General features: G+C 40.7%; 1 protein-coding gene and 1 pseudogene across 2 annotated transcripts in view; one reads left to right on the forward strand and one right to left on the reverse strand.

Moving 5' to 3' along the window:
* Positions 1 to 21,218, forward strand: part of ANKHD1 (ankyrin repeat and KH domain containing 1) — a 131,180-nt gene that overhangs the window by 102,707 nt on the left and 7,255 nt on the right. For both annotated transcript variants that reach the window (NM_001444645.1, NM_001203267.2), the window contains 9 exon segments: positions 1,632 to 1,807; positions 1,928 to 2,090; positions 4,497 to 4,592; positions 5,886 to 6,002; positions 10,850 to 11,024; positions 12,090 to 12,546; positions 13,171 to 13,317; positions 17,079 to 17,228; positions 17,662 to 19,274. In NM_001444645.1, the coding sequence (NP_001431574.1) occupies positions 1,632 to 1,807; positions 1,928 to 2,090; positions 4,497 to 4,592; positions 5,886 to 6,002; positions 10,850 to 11,024; positions 12,090 to 12,546; positions 13,171 to 13,317; positions 17,079 to 17,228; positions 17,662 to 19,274 (3,094 nt within the window).
* LOC146405786 (U6 spliceosomal RNA) lies at positions 9,630 to 9,730 on the reverse strand (annotated as a pseudogene).

Raw genomic sequence — 21,218 nt, forward strand, 5'->3', positions numbered from 1 at the left:
AGCGGCCCAAGAAATAGCAACAACAACAACAACAACAAAAAGACAAAAGACAAAAAAAAAAAAGAAAACAGGAGTTAGTATATCACTGTTTAGATTCTCTCCCCCCGCTTAGGACTGTTAAATACTTAGAGCCCTAGAAATATATAACTTATAATATAGCTCTTTATAATCAGACAATGGTCAGTCAGGTACTCATTTCATATTAGAAATGTTTGAATGAAAACCTCCTATTTTTTTCCTAATCTCCATTGTTTGTACTTAAAATTTAAAGCAATATTTATATTTTTTTATGAGGAAGTGGGAGTTCCCCTTGTGGTTTAGTGGCTTAAGGACCCGATGTTGTCTCTTTTAGGATGCCAGTTCAATCCTTGGCCTCACTCAATGGGTTAAGGATCCAACATTGTCGTAAGCTGCAGATGCAGCTCAGATCCAGTTTGCTGTGGCAATGGCATGATTTAACCCCTACCCTGGAAACTTCCATATGCTGCAGGCGCGCCTATAAAAAGATTAAAAAAATAAAAGTTAAAAAAAATAAAAAGTAAAAAATTTTTGAAAAGAAATATAGTTTTCTCTTAAACATTTCATCACACAAAGAGAAATGAGCCTTTCTTGCTATCTAGTTTATCTTTCTGTATTACATGTATTTACTGTGGTCCATTTATCTATGAGGAGTCTTAAAAAAGCTGTATGATTTTGGAAGTGATACTGGTAGGAAAAATCTCTTGGTAAAATGTTGGAGACTAATAAGCAAAGACACATACATAAAACTTATGAAATGAAATTTTAGTCTCTTTTACCAAAGTTTGAGTAGCACTTAAAGAATTTATCCTGGCTTATTTAGCAAACTGCATTCTCAGATAGAGTATATTCTTTTTGTTGTTGTTTCTTTTTTCCTGTTTAGGGCCATAAATGCAGCATATGGAAGTTCCTGGCTAGGGATCCAATTGGTGCTGCGGTTGCAGGCCTGCACTACAGCTGTGTCAACATGGGATCTGAGCCACACCTGCAACCTGTGCTGCCGCCTGTGGCACACCAGTCCTTAACCCACTGAGCAAAGCCAGGGATTGAACCTGAATCCTCATAGATAGATACTAGTCGGGTTCTTAACCTGCTGGGCCACAACCAGAACTCCAAATTGAGTGTATTCTAAACAAGTTTTTCCCATTGAATATTGTGCCATATTTAATTTTCTTTTTGTTTTAATATCGCTATCCCTTGTGCAGAGAAATTACTGTCTCATGTAAATTTGTAACAGTAGAGATGTTATGAAATTTTTTTTAGTGTGAGGCAGTGTAAGTGAATTCATTCTAGCATGTCTTAAACTGAATCTAATAATTTTCACTTGCTATTTAATAAAGTTTAAGAGTGAATATTGTTTGGAGTTCTCTTGTGGCACAGTTGGTTAAGGATCTGGCGTTGTCACCTGCAGCAGCCTGGATCACTGCTGTGGTACAGGTTTGATCACTGGCCCAAGAACTTCCACATGGCCGTGGGCATGGCCCCAAAAAAGTGAATAGTGCTTAATATTCTTAGGAGAGAAAATCAGAAATAGAATCTACTTATAAGTCAGTTGTTTCAGTCCTTTAAAGAAATGAGTATAATTTACTCACATAATTTTTTGGTTTAAACAGACTGGTCTTACCCCCTTGATGGAAGCTGCTTCTGGGGGATATGCTGAGGTGGGCAGAGTTCTCCTAGATAAAGGAGCAGATGTCAATGCTCCCCCTGTGCCTTCCTCAAGAGATACCGCTTTAACAATAGCAGCAGACAAAGGTCACTACAAATTTTGTGAGCTCCTAATTAATAGGTGGGTAAATTTTAGAGAATTTTCTATGATCCCTTTCACTTTTCAGAGCCTTTACAGTTAATAAAATTGTCGGCCGCTTCTCATAGGAACAAACTGTATTAACGTCCTTTGGTTTTATAGAGGAGCCCATATTGATGTTCGTAACAAGAAGGGAAACACACCCCTTTGGTTGGCATCCAATGGTGGTCATTTTGATGTGGTACAGTTGCTAGTGCGAGCAGGTGCTGATGTGGATGCAGCAGATAACCGGAAAATCACACCTCTTATGTCAGCATTTCGCAAGGTAACTTGATGTGGGGAGAAAAAGATAGAATGGGTTTAAAATTTCTAAAGTTCAAGTTGAAATCATGTGAGAAGGATAAATTGGTCTTGAGGAATTGACTCTTTTTCTATATGCAAACATCTGCTGTCTTTCCTATTTGTGGCCAAATCTAAGAGGTGTATGGTAATTCCCTGTATCTTGACTATTTAGGCCGTTGTACATAAAACATGAGATTTAAGGACAGGCATTACATGCAGATGGATGTTGTCTCTACCCAAGAGGGACAAAAACAAGTGGACTCTCATAAAAATGTATTATACCTCCTATATATTAAGGTTCACTTATCTGCTGTATTTTATGGAGCCTCCCCATTGCAATTGTGATAAACGATAAACTGCTTAACATGGCTTACAAAGACCTGCATGATATGCTTATGTCAGCCTCGGACCAGTCATTGCTACTACCCTTCCCCTTTGCTAACTACACTTCAAATGCCTAAAATGCACTAAATTTTTAACTGCTTGAAGCCCTTTGCTCACTAGTTCCTTTTTCCTGAAGTGTTCTTGCCCTCGTTCTTCACCTGGCTCACTTCTCCTTCTCCTCTAATGTTTACTCATCCTTAAATACCACTTCTCCGAGAGTCCTTTCCTAACTCGCAATCTGTTAAGGTTCTCTTCTTCTCTTTTATAGTACATTATTTTCCTTATCTCATTTGGTAATTTTACATTCAAACTTGTATTTACTATTTTAATGCTCATCTCCCCAGTTAGACTGGAAGATCTATGAAAGCCAGGATTCATGACTCTCTTTTTCATATTTCACCACTGTTTGTACCGTTGTTCAACACAGTGCCTGATACATATTAGGTGGTCAGTAAATAGCTATTGAATGAGAATAGTGTTATGTGTCTTAGAGGAAAATGTTAGGGAGTTCCCCTGTGGCATAGCAGGTTAAGGATCCAGCATTGCCGCAGCTGTGGCGTAGGCTGTGGCGCAAGTTCTAAAATGTGCCGAGAACTGCCATGTGCCATGGGCATGGCCTAAAGAAAAAAGAAAATATTTAACAGCATGCAGAAGTTCCCAGGCCAGGGATCAAACCTGTGCCACAGCTGTAACCAGAGCCACAGCAGCGACAACACCAGATCATTAACCTGCTGGGCCATGAGGGAACTCCCAGTATTTTCTCCTTTTTTTTTTTCCAATTTTTTTCTTTCCTTTTAATTGAGGTATAATTTATACCTAGTACAAACATACAAATCTAAGGTACATAGTTTAATGAGTTCTTTTGGTTTTTTGTTTTTCTCTTTTTTGGCTGCCCCCGAGGCATATGGAGTTCCCAGGCTGGGGATCAGATCCCAGCCACAGCTGCGAGACATGCCTGATCCTTTAACCCATTGTGCCAGGCCAGGGATTGAACCTGTGTCCTTGTGCTGCAAAGGCATTGCCAATCCCATTGTGCCACAGCTGGAACTCCAGTATAATGACTTTTGATAACTCATTAAGTCACATGCATATTCTCATGTAACCTGCACCCTATAAAGACGTGAAATACTTGCATTGTCCTAGGAAGTTACCTCATGCCCATGATCAGTTAATTCTTTACCCCAGAGGCAACCACTTTGCTGATTTTTTTCACAAACTAATTCTTTTTTTTGTTTGTTTGTTTTGTTTTGTTTGTTTTTTTGTCTTTTTGATATTTCTTGGGCCACTCCCGCGGCATATGGAGGTTCCCAGGCTAGGGGTCAAATCGGAGCTGCAGCCCCCGGCCTACGCCAGAGCCACAGCAACTCGGGATCCGAGCCGCGTCTGCAACCTACACCACAGCTCACGGCAACGCCAGATCGTCAACCCACTGAGCAAGGGCCGGGACCGAACCTGCAACCTCATGGTTCCTGGTCAGATTCGTTAACCACTGCGCCACGCCGGGAACTCCACAAACTAATTCTTAAAGATGTTTTAGAGTCTTAGTAGTAGGTGGAACTAGATGGATTTGGTTATATTAAAATAGATGTACTTAAAACTGATTACAGGTCATCCAGCCCCTGATAGTGACATTTAGAAAGGGTTTTACTTAGTTTCAAGTCGGAGGACTCACAAATGTGACAGTCCACCTTCATTAGTTTTGTAAGACAGAGGCAAAATAATGCTTTGAAATCTAGAACATCCTCTTTGTTTTAGGACTAATTTTCCTTTTATATTGAGATTTTATTTCACAACATCAATTTTTATTTTACTAATAGATTTATTCTGAGATAATGATTTTCTACAAAAGCAATTCTCTATTCATTGGGAAGTAGGCAAATTAAATTCAGGAGATATGTCTCGGTTCACCATATATTCCTAAATATGTTGTATTTTTTTTGTTTATAAACTCAAACACCCTTTTTATTTAAGAATTCTTCTAAACTTTTTGTCATACCTCTTCCAGGGTCATGTAAAAGTTGTTCAGTATTTGGTGAAGGAAGTCAATCAGTTCCCTTCCGATATAGAATGCATGAGATACATAGCAACAATCACAGATAAGGTAGGTTTAATATGCTGCTGAAGCACATTTTTATTTCTTTGTGGAGTTATATGTCAGAGCATACAGTAGAGCAGCCTGTGCTTTTTGTTCTCTGTAAGACTCATCACCTGATCTTTCTGTGCTTTAGTCTCCCCATTTGTAAATGAAGAATGGGTATAATACTTTTTTTTGTTTGTTTGTTTGTTTTGTTTTGTTTTGTTTTGTTTTTGCTTTATCTAGGGCCACTCCCACGGCATGTGGAGGTTCCCAGGCTAGAGGTCGAATCGGAGCTGTAGCCACCGGCCTACACCAGAGCCACAGCAACGTAGGATCCGAGCCATGTCTGCAGCCTACACCACAGCTCAGAGCAACGCCGGATCCTTTAACCCACTGAGCAAGGCCAGGGATCAAACCTGCAACCTCATGGTTCCTAGTCAGATTCGTTAACCACTGCGCCACGAAGGGAACTCCGGGTATAATACTTTCAATAAATTATTTTGAGATGTCCTTCCTATTGTGGACCATAATTATAATGACTACAGCTAAAGTTTTGTTACTAGACTATTAGCCTAATTAGAAAAATTTCTAAAAACACATAAACTTTTTAGGAAATGGTGCCCTTTTTTTGTGTCTTTTTAGGGCCACACCCATGGCATATGGGAGTTCCCAGGCTAGGGGTCAAATCAGAGCTGTAGCTGCCAGCCTATGCCGCAGGCACAGCAATGCAGAATCCGAGCCACATCTGTGACCTGCACCACAGCTTGAGGAAACGCCAGATCCTTAACCCACTGAGCAAGGCCAGGGATCAAACCTGTGTCCTCATGGATACTAGTCAGGTTCATTACTGCTGAACCACAATGGGAACTCCAGTGGTGCCTTATTTTGATTGAAAGATTGATACATGACTGGATTCAAAAGAAAGACTAACTTGTTTTAGTAAATATTCAGTAATTTGAATTTTAAGCCCTGGACTTTGATATACTTTTCAGTTCAAGTCTTATTGGCTTATTTATGTTTTGTTTGTTTGTTTTTTGCTTTTTAGGGCCAAACCCGCAGCATATGGAGGTTCACAGGCTAGGGGTCAAATCGGAGCTACAGCTGCCAGCCTACGCCACAGCCAGAGCAACCAGATCCAAGCCACGTCTGCAACCTACACCACAGCTCACAGCAATGCCAGATCCTTAAGCCACTGAGCAAGGCCAGGGATCGAACCTGCAATCTCATGCTTCCTAGTCGGATTTACTTCCACTGCGCCGTGACGGGAACTCCTATTTATGTATTCTTGTATTTATGTAATTGCATTTTCCACTCTAGGAACTATTGAAAAAATGTCACCAATGCGTTGAGACAATTGTGAAGGCTAAAGACCAGCAAGCTGCAGAAGCAAATAAGAATGCAAGTATTCTTTTAAAGGAACTTGATCTGGAAAAGGTGAGTGGGAAAAATCATTTTCCATATTAGAAATGGTTGAATATCTAATAGAACAAATTTGCCACCTCTATGACCGTAAGATATGACCATAATCTTAACGAAATCTCCTTCACTAAAAAATGATTAGTAGATTATCAAACCACCATCAAGTTTTTGATTCTGGCCTATTATTCATAAAAAAATATTTTGAACTGAGGTTTTTGAACAGATCACGGTTTTCCAAATGACATTACTGCATTAGTGGTTTTAGCATTAGTCTCAAAAGGAATTTATTAAAACATTGGAAATATTTTATTATAAAATTTGGGCTATAAGTGGCTTATTAGATTCTTAATTAAAGAGTAAGTGTCTAAGTTTCCTAGGATGTGTGATAGATTAATAGAAAAAAAATTTTTTTAAAGATCGCTTTTCTGAGGCTCATTGTGCTTACATGGAAAATGAGGTTGTTATGAACTCAGAAGTTTATAACAACTTAAAAGAATAAATACCATGATCAAGTAGAGTTATAGAAATGCAGGAGATGGCTTAATATTAAGGTATTTTTTGATGATAAAAGGAAGAAAAAATTATCATTTTGAGAGATGCTAAAATTTTGATACCAATTATTAGTTTATTAAAAAAAAAAACCAAACTTGTAAGTTAAGAACAGAAGAAAAGATTCCTTACAAATCAATGAGAAAAAGATAACTTGCCTAGAATGAACAATGAGAACACGAATGGGCAATTCACAGGAAAAGAAACATATATTGTTCAGTAAATACATGGAGAGTGTTCAACTTCTTGAATAGACAAAGAAATGCACAGTAAAAGAGTGATTTCTTTTTTTTTTTTCCAGATTGGAAAAACTTAGAATTTAAAGATTTGGTAATAGCTATTGATGGCAAGGGTGCAGAGAAATTAGCACTGCAGTTTGATTTTAGATGTATTGTGTAAATTAATTTGACTGTTAATGGAGATGATTTTACAATTGAATTAAATTTAAAAAGTGTGCATACCCTAACTCCAGCCATTCCCCTTATAGAAATTTAACCTCAGTAAATAATTAGACAAATGCTCAAAATGTGAATGTATGAGGACATTCCCTGTTACATTGCTTTCCTCCCCTTTCCTTAGGGGGGAAAGGTATAAACCTTAAAATATTATCATTAGGGAATTAAATTTTAGTACCTCCATGATAAGCTTGATTACAGTTCAAATCAAAGAGGAAAAAATTATATTTATTTATTTATTTATTTATTTTTCTTTCTTTCTTTCTAGGGCCGCACTCATGGCATATGCAAGTTCCCAGGCTAGGGATCTAATTAGAGCTGCAGTCGCTGGCCTACAGCACCACCACAGCAACACCAGATCCGATCCACCTCTGCAACCTACACCACAGCTCAGGGCAATGCCAAATTCTTAACCCACCGAGTGGGACCAGGGATCAAACCCACATCCTCATGGATACAAGTCATGTTCATTACCACTGAGCCACATCAGCAACTCCAGTATTCATTTTGGTTTTTTGTTTGTTTGTTTTTGTCTTTTTGTCTTTTCTAGGGCCGCACCCCCGGCATATGGAGGCTCCCAGGCTAGGGGTCTAATCGGACCTGTAGCCACCGCCCTATGCCAGAGCCACAGCAATGCCCAATCCGAGCCGCGTCTGCAACCTACACCACAGCTCACAGCAACGCCGTATCCTTAACCCACTGAGCGAGGCCGGGGATTGAACCTGCAACCTCATGGTTCCTAGTTGGATCCGTTAACCACTGCGCCACGACAGTAAATACTCATCTTAAATAAAGTGCACTTTGAAGTTAGGTCCCTTCCATGTCAATAATTTTTATTGTTGTGTAACTACCTGGGTATATGTGGTCAGTAATTACCTAAATAGCTATTTTGATCTTAAGGCAACAAAATGACAAAATAATTTTTAGCTGAATATGCAGTCTGTTCTTTCAATCCTCAGTACCTTTCTCATTACATAGGGGGTTGACAAACTTTATAAAATGCTGAAGAGTAAATATTTTAGGTTTTACAGGCCATAGGCGCTTTGTCATAACTCCTTGATTCTGCCGTTAGAGCACAAAAGCACCCATAGACGATGGCTAAATGAATGTGTTCCAACAGAACTTTGTTTATGAGCACCAAAATCCTAATTTTGTAAGATTTTCATATGTCATGAAATATTTTGCTTTTTATTTTTTTCAACCATTTAAAATGTACATCAGTCTTAGCTTTCAGGCCATACAAACACAGGCAGAGGACCAAATTTGACATTCAGGCCGTGGTTTGCCAGTGCCTAATTTAGATAAATAAAAATGTTGTCCTGTCATGGCGTAGTGGTTAATGGATCTGACTAGGAACCATGAGGTTGTGGGTTCGATCCCTGGCCTCACTCAGTGGGTTAAGGATCCAGTGTTGCTGTGTGCTGTGGTGTAGGTCACAGACACGGCTGACTCCCCTGTTGCTGTGGCTCTGGCTGTAGGCCAGTGGCTATAGTTCCGATTAGACCCCTAGCCTGGGAATCTCCATATGCCGGGTGCAGCCCTAGAAAAGACAAAAAATAAATAAAAATGTCAAAGAATAAATAATTTATGACTCAGAATGGTAAATTATGGTTTCGAGGAAAATGCTTTACTTAATTACCAGGACAAACTGGAATTCATTGACAAATTCCAATGGTGAGCTTTTTTTGGATAATTTCCATAGAAATATGAGTAATCTGATGGGTTTTCTATTTGTTTCAAACTTTCATTTTGATGTGAGGCAATCATTACCAATATTTCACTTTCTGAAAAAAAAAGAGACAGATTTCTATAATGGCCTCTTGTCCATATTTTCAAAGTAAAATTTGTTAGTGTCTTATAAAGATCATAATAGCTGCATTTTAGTCAGACACACATAAATATTTTTTTTAACAGCTTTGTTCAAATTTAATTCACATACTACACAATTTGCCCGCTTAAAGTCTACAGTTCAGGTGTTCCCCCTTGTGGCTCAGCAGGTTAAGAACCCACCTAGTGTACATGCGTATGCGAGTTTGATCCCAGGCCTCGGTCAGTGGGTTAAGGATCCGGTATTGCCGCAAGCTGCTTCGTAGGTTGCCGATTCATCTCAGATCTGGCATTGCTGTGGCTGTGGCTGTGGCGTAGGCCAGCAGCTATGGCTCTGATTCAACTCCTGGCCTAGGAACTTCCATAAGCCTCAGGTGAAGCCTCAAAAGACAAAAAAGAAAAGTATATAAGTCACTGGTTTTTAGCATATTCAAAGAGGTGCATTCATCACCACAGTCTGTTTTAGAACATTTTCATTATCCCAAAAAAGAAATCCTACATCCCTCAGGTACTATCCCCCAACCCCTTCAGTCCCTTCATCCCTAGGGAACCACTAATCTACTTTCCATCTCTATGGATTTGTCTATTTGGACATTTCATATAAAGATAGTCATACAGTATTTGGCCCTCTTCTTTCGCTTCATAATGTTTTCGAGTTCATCCACATTATTGCATGTATCAATACTTTATTCTTTCTCTTGCCAAATAATGCCCCATTATGTAAAATATACTACATTTTGTTTATCCATTCATTAGTTGATTGGCATTTAGGTGGTTTCCACTTGGTAGGTATACACAGTTTTTGTTTTGTTTTAATATGGAACACTTCATGAATTTGCCTGTCATCCTTGTGGAGGAGCCATGCTAATCTTCTCTGTATTATTTCAGGTTTTTTTTTGGCCTCACCATGGCATATGGAAGTGCTCGGGCCAGGAATCGAACCCATGCCACAGCAGCAACCCTAGCCACTCTAGTGACACCACCAGATCCTTAACCCACTACACCACAAGGGAACTCCTTGTTTCATTTTTTTAAAATATATATGCTAATGAAGTGAACATGATGTGCAAGTTTTTGTATGAATGTATTTTTATTTCTCTTGGGTATGTATCTAGGAATGGAATTGCTAAATCATAGGATATTCTGCTTTTAACTATTTGAGGAACTATTTGATTGTTGTCTGAAGAACCTGCATCATTTTATGATCCTACCAGCAGTATGTGAAGGCTTCAATTTCTTTACATCCTCACCATGATTTGTTTTATCTTTTTTTTTTTTTTTTGATTATAGCCATCCTAGTGACAGTGAAGTGCTTATCTCTTTGGAATTTAATTTGCTTTTCGCTGATGGCTTGTGATATTGAGCATCTATCTTTTCATGTGTTTATTGGCCATTTACATATATTATTTGGAGAAATGTCTATTCAGATCCTTTGCCCGTACTTTTTTTTTTTTTTTTTTTGTCTTTTTGCCTTTCTGGGACCACTCTCGAGGCATATGGAGGTTCCCAGGCTAGGGATCTAATTGGAGCTGTAGCTGCCAGCCTACGCCAGAGCCACGGCAACGCAAGATCCGAGGCGAGTCTATAACCTACACCACAGCTCACGGCAACGATGGATCTTAACCCACTGAGCAAGGCCAGGGATCAAACCCGCAACCTCGTGGTTCCTAGTTGGATTCGTTAACCACTGTGCCACAACAGGAACTCCTGCCCATACTTTAATTGAGTTATTTGTCTTTTCATTGTTGAGTTATAAGTGTTCTTTACAAATTCTTGATACAAGGCCCTTACCACATGTAAGATTTGCAAAAATTTTCTCCATTTTCTGTCTTTTCACTTTATTGATGGTCTTTGAAGCACAAAATCTTTTAATTTTGATGAAGTCCAGTTTATTTCTTCTGTTGCTTTTATAAATGTGTTACGACTGACATCCATGGGAAGTCCCATGTGTCATAAACAAAAATATCCTTTCATTCTTTATTTTAAATTATTACATTATTGATAAAAAGGAGATACCTACTTTATTTGCAGTCAAGAGAGGAGAGCAGAAAGCAGGCTCTTGCAGCTAAAAGAGAGAAGAGAAAAGAAAAGCGAAAAAAGAAGAAAGAGGAGCAGAAAAGGAAGCAGGAAGAAGATGAGGAAAACAAACCTAAGGAGAATTCAGAACTACCAGAGGATGAAGATGAAGAGGAGAATGATGAAGATGGTAAGGAATGACCCATCTGAATGAGTGATAAAATTCTCCTGTATTTATTGACTTCTTTTTGAGTGATTTTTGCTTAATTCTAATTAAATATTCAGGTACTTTAATCTGAAATCAATAATTGACTTCTTCAGTAAATTTTGCCAAATAGTTTTCATTGTAAATTGATGCAGAGAAACAGAAGGGCCCAAAAATAATTTTCAGACATTTGGTTGTAATTTAAGTTCCCCCGTAAAACAGTGTGTATGTCCTAAAAGTCATACAGTAAGAGATCTGCCAGCTTTTCTTCTGGTTCTTCCCTAGCCTCTTTCCCCAGTTGGAAACTGGGGAGAGACCCATTTCCTAAATAAATTTTTATCTAAGGCTCAGGCTTGAAGCTGCGTAGGGCTCGGGTACATTATTCTCAAAGAGTTGTACAGTCTAGTAGTGGTTGTAGTAGACAAATAATTCTGCTCTATTTAAATTTTAATTCTAAAATACTATTTAAAGAATTTCTTTTAAAAAAAGAATTTCTTGGAGTTCCCGTTGTGGCGCAGCAGGAATGAATCTGACTAGGAACCATGAGGTTGTAGGTTCGATCCCTGGCCTCGCTCAGTGGGTTAAGGATCCGGTGTTGCCGTGAGCTGTGGTGTAGGTCTCAGACACGGCTCGGATCCCTCGTTGCTGTGGCTGTGGTGTAGGTTGGCAGCAACAGCTCCGATTCGACCCCAGCCTGGGAACTTCCATATGCTGCAAGTGTGGCCCTAAAAAGACAAAAGACAAAAAAAAAAAAAAAAAAAAAAAAATTCTTAAATGAAAGCTATCTTGTGGTTTTGGTTACTTTATGAGACTAGAATTTCAGATCGTAAGAGCATTACTGGCATGAATGTTTTATACCAAATTAGACATCGAAATATGATATAGTGTATTCTAACCACATTAAAGATTTTTTATTAACTAGTGAATACTGGGAAAAGGAAAATACAACCTACGAGTCTGAATTATTATAGAGTATTAGGTATATTTTGAAACAATTTGTTTTGGGATAGTGGCTTTCAGTGTGATTTTTATCCTTTTTCATAATTTCAGTGGAGCAAGAAGTGCCCATAGAACCTCCGAGTGCGACGACCACCACCACAATTGGAATATCGGCAACATCTGCGACATTCACAAATGTGTTCGGGAAAAAAAGGGCCAATGTTGTGACAACGCCCAGTACCAATCGGAAAAATAAGAAGAACAAAACAAAAGAGACCCCTCCCACTGCACATTTAATACTACCAGAACAACATATATCCTTAGCACAGCAAAAGGCAGAGAAGAATAAAATAAACGGAGAGCCCAGAGGTGGTGGTGCAGGTGGGAATAGTGATTCAGATAACCTGGACAGCACAGATTGCAACAGTGAGAGTAGCAGTGGTGGGAAGAGCCAAGAGTTGAATTTCACTGTGGATGTGAATTCCTCTAGCGATAGGAGATACCCCTCACTGCTACTGCATTCCCAAGAAGAAAAGACAAGTACCACCGCTTCCAAAACTCAGACACGGTAAAATTTTCTCGCTTGTTAACTCTGAACCTACTTTCCCTTTTGCATGCCTGGCACAAAAACTTGAAGTACCTGTTCAGGCTCCGTGATGTTAAACAATTTAAGTCCACCACATTTTCTTTCTTCGATATTCAAAACTCAGTTTCACCAGTGATTTTTTTTTCTTCCTAATCATGTGCTAATTATGAAATGACACTGTTAGAACTTTTAAGATTAACTTTTGAAGTTGAAAATATTAATATGCCTTGATTTTATTTTAACTGTCATTTCTGTTGAGTCTAGTCCTTTTGTCTTCAGAACCCATTTTAATACTAATGATATAATGTTAATAATTTGATGTGCAGCAGGTTAGGAATCTGACTGCAGTGGCTTGGGTGGCTGCAGAAGCACGGATTCAATCCCTAGCCCAGTGCAGTAGGTTAAGGATCAGGCATTGTTGCAGCTGTGGCATACATAGGTCTCGGCTGTGGCTTGGATTTGATCCTTGGCCCAGGAAATCCCATATGCCGAGGACGTAGCCCCCCCCAAAAAATGATGTGCCAAATCTTATTTCAGATATTTCAGCAAATCTCTTGAGTTTCTTAAAAATGTATCTTTTATTGGACTTGATATTTCTCTTCTCAGACTTGAAGGCGAAGTGAACTCTAATTCCTTATCAACAAGCTACAAGTCAGTGTCATTGCCATTAAGCTCTTCAAACATAAAGCTGAATCTGACTAGCCCTAAAAGGGGGCAAAAAAGAGAGGAAGGGTGGAAAGAAGTTGTTCGAAGGTAAGTAGAATTAGTCTCATCTTTTTAACTTTAATGGGTTCTCCTCTTGTGGGATGGTTACTCAGTTAATTTGAATATGGTTATTATTTTCAACTGCAGTGCCATGCTACATCCAGCATAGGCCAGAGCAAAGTTAGAAACAGTATGTAAATTTTGCATGCATATTTTATATGATACAAGAAATGTTAGTTTTAGAGTAATAAAAAATATTAAAATTTAAAGCTTGGGAGTTCCCTGGTAGCCTAGGGGTTAAGGATTTGGCATTGTCACTGCTGTAGCTTGGATTCAATCCTTGGCCCAGGAGTTTCCTCATGCCTTGGGTGTGGACCAGAAAATTAATGTGACTCAGTTTACAAACAAACCATACAAAAAGGTTACAGGGGGAATTCCTGTCATGGCTTGGTGGTAAAGAACCCAGTTAGTATCCATGAAGGCGCGGGTTCCATCCCTGGCCTTGCTCAGTGGGTTAAGGATCCGGCATTGCCGTGAGCTACAATGTAGGTCACAGACCTGGCTCGGATCCCAGCATTACTGTGGCTGTGGTATAGGCCGGCAGTTGTAACTCCGATTCCACCCCTAGCCTAGGAACTTTCATGTGCCATACCTGCAGCTCTAAAAAGGAAAAAAAAAAAAAAAAAAAAAAAAAGGTTATAAACTTATTTTTCCTTTCTTTCTTTCTTTCCTTCCTTCTTTTTCGATTGCACGCACAGTGTATGGAAGTTCCCGGGCCAGGGACTGAATCCAAGCCAGAGCTGTAAACTGTGCTGCATCTGTGGCATCACAGGATCCTTAACCCCCTTCACTGGGCTGGGAATCAAACCAGTGCCTCCACATAGACAAGCCAGATCATCAACCCACTGTACCACAGTGGGAACTCCAGGTTACAGGCTTCTTAAAAGGAAGATTCACTTGCCAGCAAGGTCACAGTGGTATTAGCAAGGGCTGTGATGTATGCTTAATGGTCCCACATTGATTCAGACAAGCTTGGCCATCTGCAGCATTTAAATAAAGTTGGAACTGGCTTGGCTTAGGGGTTTAAAGATCTGGAATTGTCACTGCTGTGGAACAGGTTCAGTCCCTGGCCCTAAATTTCCAGATGTTGCAGGCGCAGCCAAAACTATAACAATAATAATAATAATGGGCTAGAGATCATGAGTGGCTTTTAGCTAATGTAATTAGATCACCATAAAAAGAGCTAAAGGAGCCAGTGAAGTTAAAACTACCTTCTCCCTCAAAATAAAGAAAGGAAGTGCCCTTGTGACCAGGCGTTGCTGCCCCTGTGGTGCAGGTTGCAACTACAGTGTGGGTTTGATCCCTGGCCCAGGAACTTCCACATGCCAAGGGTGTGGCAGAAAGTAAATAAATATTAAAAAATAAAGACAGGAGTTCCTGTCGTGGCACAGTGGTTAACGAATCCGACTAGGAACCATGAGGTTGCGGGTTCGGTCCCTGCCCTTGCTCAGTGGGTTAAGGATCCGGTGTTGCCGTGAGCTGTGGTGTAGGTTGCAGACGCGGCTTGGATCCCGCGTTGCTGTGGCCCTGGCATAGGCCAGTGGCTACAGTTCCGATTTGACCCCTAACCTGGGAACCTCCATATGCCGCGGGAGTGGCCCAAAGAAAATAGCAAAAAGACAAAAAAAATAATAATAATAAAAAAAAACAATAATAAAGACAAAGACTTAAACCCCCACAGCTAACTTTGACAACTCCGTTCATTCATACTGCTTTATACTTAAACCATGGTGGAGGGAATGAATAAAAGCAGAGCTGGGGAGTGCCCGCTGTGGCGCAGTGGGGTCAGTGGTGTCTCTGCCTCACCAGGATGCAGGTTCCATCCCCAGCATGGCACAGTGTGTTAAACGATCTGACACTGCCCCAGCTGCCACATAGGTCTAAACTGCAACTCGAGTAGTTCCCATTGTGGCTCAGGAGGTGAAGAACCCAAGTATCCAAGAGGATGTGGCTTCGACCCCTGACCTTGCTCAGTGGGTTAAGGATCCAGTGTTGTGCAGCTCCAATTCAGCTCCTAGCCTGGGAACTCCGACATGCCACAGGTCTGGCCCTAAAAAGAAAAATAAATAAATAAGAAGAAAGGAAGAAAGAGAAAGACAGACAAAACATAGATTTGCTAATGTGCCCTAATCACCAGAGGTCTAATAAGATGTTTGGCTTTTATTCTGTAATGTTTCTAACTAAGACTTTTTGTCCAGTAAAAGCAGAGTTCCCATTGTGGTGCAGTGGAAGTGAATCCAACTAGTATCCTTGAGGATGTGGGTTCAATCCCTGGCCTCGCTCAGTGGGTCGGGGATCCAGTGTTGCTGTGAGCTGTGGTATAGGTCACAAATGGCGACTCGGGTCCATTGTGGCTGTGGCTATGGCATAGATAGGCTGGCAGCTGTAGCTCTGATTTGACCGCTAGCCTGGGAACTTCCATATGCCATGAGTGCAGCCCTAAAAAGCAAAAAAAAAAAAAAAAAAAAAAAAATTAAATAAAAGCAGACAAAAAAAGGAAGAAATCTTGGCTGAATAGAAGTGATGCATACTTCTTTGGAAGGGGCATGTCCACTGTTCCTGGGCCAGGGCTCAAACCCATACCACAGCTGAAACCAGAGCCACAGCAGTGACAATGCCAGATCCTTAACCTGCTGAGCCATGAAGGAACTTCCCAATACACACTTAACAATCGATTGATTTAACTATTATTCATGATATAGAGCCTAATCTATGTGCTACCTTGCAAAATATAGTCCCATTTTGTCTACATTAGGATGATAGGTTTTAATCACGAAATTTATTTTAGAGTCTGTAATCGGGTATTCTTCTTGTAGGTATAGTTCAAAGTTCAAGGGTCCCTAACTCAAAGGGGAAAATCCTGGCATCAGCAATAACCACTTGAAAATAATGAGTCTTGCTCTTATTTGGTTCTGCCAGCTACCACCGGGTTTCCCTGATAATCCTGCAGGACACCCAGGCTGTCTTTTCAGATCCCTAAATCAGCCTCTGGTCTTTCTGGTTCCACTCACCTCACACAAGTGGACGTCCCAGGCTCCACTTGTGAATTGCTTTTTATGTAACTAAAATCTGAGGCTTTATTTTTTTATTGCTAAGTAAAGTTGTTGACACTGATAAACTGCCTTTATTCATATTTAGTATAGAGTTTAACAATACGGTATGCATTATTTTAGTTTAGAAAGTGGCAATATAGGAGTTCCTGTCATGGTGCAGTGGTTAACAAATCCGACTAGGAACCGTGAGGTTGCAGGTTCCATCCCTGACCTTGCTCAGTGGGTTAAGGATCTGGCATTGCTGTGAGCTGTGGTGTAGGTCGCAGACGCGGCTCAGATCCCGCACTGCTGTGGCTGTGGTGTAGGCAGGTGGCTACAGCTCTGATTAGACCCCTAGCCTGGGAACCTCTATGTGCTGCGGGAGCGGCCCTAAAAAAAAAAAAAAAAAAAAAAGGAAGAGTGGCAATATATGTATATGATCATTGCAGTTTAGTTAATATGTGATAACTTGGGCAGATTTGAATGCTGAGATCATGAGTGATTTAAATATAATTTTTTAATGGCACTGTGTTTTTTTACCTTTACTAAATTAAATTCAGTGTAATAAAAGGTCATTTCTAAAAGAAAAACTTCTAATACTTTCCTCTTTAAGGTTGGAGAAATATTATACAAATGTCCATGAACATACTTACCGAGACATCTTTTCTAGTAAAGTCATTTGATTTCATAAGTTCATGTGTGGTCTTCATTGTACAGGTCAAAGAAATTGTCTGTTCCAGCCTCAGTGGTTTCCAGGATAATGGGAAGAGGAGGATGCAACATCACTGCAATTCAGGATGTTACTGGTGCCCATATTGATGTGGATAAACAAAAAGATAAAAATGGCGAGAGAATGATCACAATAAGGTAGTTGTGGGAGTTCCCGTCGTGGCTCAGTGGTTGATGAATCCGACTAGGAACCATGAGGTTGCGGGTTCAATCCCTGGCCTTGCTCAGCGGGTTAAGGATCCGGCATTGCCGTGAGCTATGGTGTAGGTCACAGACGCAGCTTGGATCCTGTGTTGCTGTGGCTCTGGCGTAGGCCGGCGGCTACAGCTCCGATTAGACCCCTAACCTGGGAACCTCCATATGCTGCAAGTGTGGCCCTAAAAAGACAAAAAAAAAAAAAAAAAAGGTAGTTGTGAAATATATACTTTGTTCTGTGAAGAAATTAAATTGTATTAGAAGCACATTTCATTAAATATTGTACCATCAAGAATTTTATTTCATGGTGAAGATTACCCAGTTTTTTATATTTTTGATCTTGGTTTGTTTGTTTGTTTGTTTGTTTTCTCTTCAGGGGTGGTACGGAATCAACAAGATACGCAGTTCAGCTTATCAACGCACTTATTCAAGATCCTGCTAAGGAGCTAGAAGACTTGATTCCTAAGAACCATATCAGAACACCTGCCAGCACCAAATCCATCCATGCAAACTTCTCATCTGGAGTGGGCACCACAGCAGCTTCCAGTAAAAATACATTTCCCTTGGGTGCTCCAAGCCTTGTAACTTCACAGGCAACAACATTATCTACGTTCCAGCCCAGTAATAAACTTAGTAAGAACGTGCCAACAAATGTACGTTCTTCTTTCCCAGTTTCTCTACCTTTAGCTTATCCCCACCCTCATTTTGCCCTGCTGGCTGCCCAGACGATGCAACAGATTCGGCATCCTCGCTTACCCATGGCCCAGTTTGGAGGAACCTTTTCACCCTCTCCTAACACTTGGGGACCATTCCCAGTGAGACCTGTGAATCCTGGCAACACAAACAGCTCTCCAAAGCATAATAACACGGGCCGTCTACCTAACCAGAACGGGACTGTTTTACCCTCAGAGTCTGCTGGCCTAGCTCCTGCCAGTTGTCCTATCACTGTCTCTTCCGTCGTTGCTGCCAGTCAGCAACTGTGTGTGACTAATACCCGGACTCCCTCCTCAGTCAGAAAGCAGTTGTTTGCCTGTGTGCCCAAGACAAGTCCTCCGGCAACAGCGATTTCTTCTGTGACAAGCACTTGTAGTTCCCTGCCTTCTGTCTCCTCTGTGCCTGTCACCACTGGGCAAGGCCCCACCACCTTTCTGCCCGCGAGTACTCCTCAAGCACAGCTTTCTTCACAAAAGATGGAGTCTTTCTCTGCCATGCCGCCCCCCAAAGAGAAAGTGTCTGCACAGGACCAGTCCATGGCAACCCTCTGTACCCCTTCTTCAACTGCAAACAGCTGCAGTAGCTCTGCCAGCAACACCCCGGGAGCTCCAGAAACTCGCCCGTCGGGTAGTCCCACTCCTCCCTCCAGTAACACACAGGAGGAAGCACAGCCATCCGGTGCGTCTGATTTAAGTCCTATGGCCATGCCTTTTGCCTCTACTTCCGAACCTGCTCCATTGACTTTGGCGTCACCCAGATTGGTTGCTGCTGATAATCAGGATACCAGTAATTTACCTCACTTAGCTCTACCAGCTCCTCGAGTTTCTCATCGAATGCAGCCTAGAGGTTCTTTTTATTCGGTGGTGCCGAATGCAACTATACACCAGGATCCCCAGTCTATTTTTGTTACAAATCCAGTTCCTATAACACCACCTCAAGGCCCGCCAGCTGCAGTGCAGCTTTCTTCAGCCATGAACATTATGAATGGTTCTCAGATGCACATTAACCCAGCAAATAAATCTTTGCCACCTACGTTTGGCCCAGCCACGCTTTTCAATCACTTCAGTAGTCTTTTTGATAACAGTCAGGTGCCAGCTAACCAGGGGTGGGGAGATGGTCCGCTGTCCTCACGAGTTGCCGCGGATGCCTCTTTCACTGTTCAGTCGGCATTCCTGGGCAACTCTGTACTTGGACACTTGGAAAACGTGCACCCTGACAACTCCAAGGCACCTGGCTTCAGATCACCTTCCCAGCGAGTTTCTACTAGTCCAGTTGGTAAGTTAATCATAACTATCACTATGGCACAGTTTGGGGCTTGAACAACATCATCGACTCTTCCAAGATAATAAAGCATTTATTCTGTACATAATAATACATGCTCTTAAAGAACTATGAGAGTATGTCATAAATGGTCTCGACCCCTTAATGACTGACTGCTGATTGAGTGGACAAAAAAGTAGCTATAGGTAAATCATTCACATATGAGCTGCTTTATATTCTCTTTTATGGTCTCTCTATCCCTTATATCAAGGAAGTTATACCTTGTGTCAGTCCATTTTCTTAAATTTGGTGTAAGACAATATTAAAATAAGGACTCAGGATGCTTCAGTGATTCCAGATTTACAGACATTTTAAAAATTGTACTCACTGTTTGCATTTCTCAGATTTTAAAAGATTGTGTTACAAAGATGTTTAGGTACCAGTCCATAATCCACGTTCTTTGTTCTCAGTCTTGGGTGCTCAGCATGAACATTAAATGTTGTTGTTCAGCAGTTCCCACTGTGGCACTATGGGATGGGCAGCATCGATCTCCAGCCTGGCACAGTGGGTTAAAGGATCTGGAGTTGCCAGCTGTGGGTTAGGTTGCAACTGTGGCTGGAATCTGATCCCTGGCCTGGGATCTCCATATGCCTGTGGGTGGCTACAAGGTGGAGGGGGCGATGTTGTTTAATAGTATCTCTGTATTAGATGGAGCTGTTTGAAGAGATCCAGTCACATGTGGGTTCTTATTTTTAAAAAAGCAGTTTAGATTCAGCTACTTGTTCCTTGAAATTAGAAATTAGCTGCTGAGGCAGTATAACAAAGATTTAGAAAGATAAGAGGCTACTGGTGGCTTGGAGATATTTGGAAAATTAGAATCTATTTTCTAGAGTCTAAGGGCCAAATATAAGTCCAATCTGAACAATTCTGTAAAACAAATTAGAAACTGTGGAGTTCCCGTCGTGGCGCAGTGGTTAACGAATCCGACTAGGAACCGTGAGGTTGTGGGTTCGGTCCCTGCCCTTGCTCAGTGGGTTGACGATCCGGCGTTGCTGTGAGCTGTGGTGTAGGTTGCAGACGCGGCTCGGATCCCGCGTTCCTGTGGCTCTGGCGTAGGCCGGTGGCTACAGCTCGGATTCGACCCCTAGCCTGGGAACCTCCATATGCCGCGGAAGCGGCCCAAAGAAATAGCAAAAAAAAAAAAATTGTGGCTGACTTAGAATGTGGGTAAGAAAAACCAGTGCTGCTTAGGTGGCATTTTTCTTCCAGTGTGAAAACTGTTCTATAGCCCACCCTTCCTTTTTGCTAATTATAAACTGACCTAAGTTGTATAAAATTTTTTGAGTTTGTGGATATGGCATAGTCTTAGCCTTTTACATCAGATATGTTTCCATTTTTTTGTCTTTTCAGCTTCCAAATAGAAGTAAAGCTTACATAAGGTCGTCTATGATCCAAAATATTCTCTAGGATTTTTTTTCTCCTTTTCTGTAAATAGGTACCTGTTTTAACTGTTCATTTTGGGCAAACTAATAAAAGTTTCAGAGGCCCCAGAATGAAAGAAGAGCTCAATGCCAGGGCTCAGGCTGTGGTAGAAAGCATTAATCTTTGACTTGACTGGCAGTAATATGTGAATTTTGAATGCCCTAGCTAGAGTTGACTTACGATCTCATATTACAGTGTTTGAGCTCTTGGCACTTCAGAAGATGTGCAGATTTTGAATGGATGGAAAAAAAGAGTCAAGGAAATCATCCATCTAGTTTGGTAAAAAACAGGTTTGGGGACCTTAATTATTCAGATCTATAACATCAAAATGATTTATTGCTAATTTAAAAATAATTTTTTAACAAAGCAAGCATTAATCCTTGACCTTCCTTCTGGGGTCTAGGATTAATTCTGCTTGACATCATTTCTTTTTTCTTTCTTTTTTGTCTTTTTAGGGCTGCAACAGTGACATATGGA

This window comes from Sus scrofa, chromosome 2, assembly GCF_054392235.1.
Source record: "Sus scrofa isolate SSC_HxYL_T2T_F1_AM1 chromosome 2, Sscrofa_HxYL_maternal_Yorkshire_Landrace_v2.0, whole genome shotgun sequence".
In the NCBI taxonomy this organism is placed as follows: Eukaryota; Metazoa; Chordata; class Mammalia; order Artiodactyla; family Suidae; genus Sus; species Sus scrofa.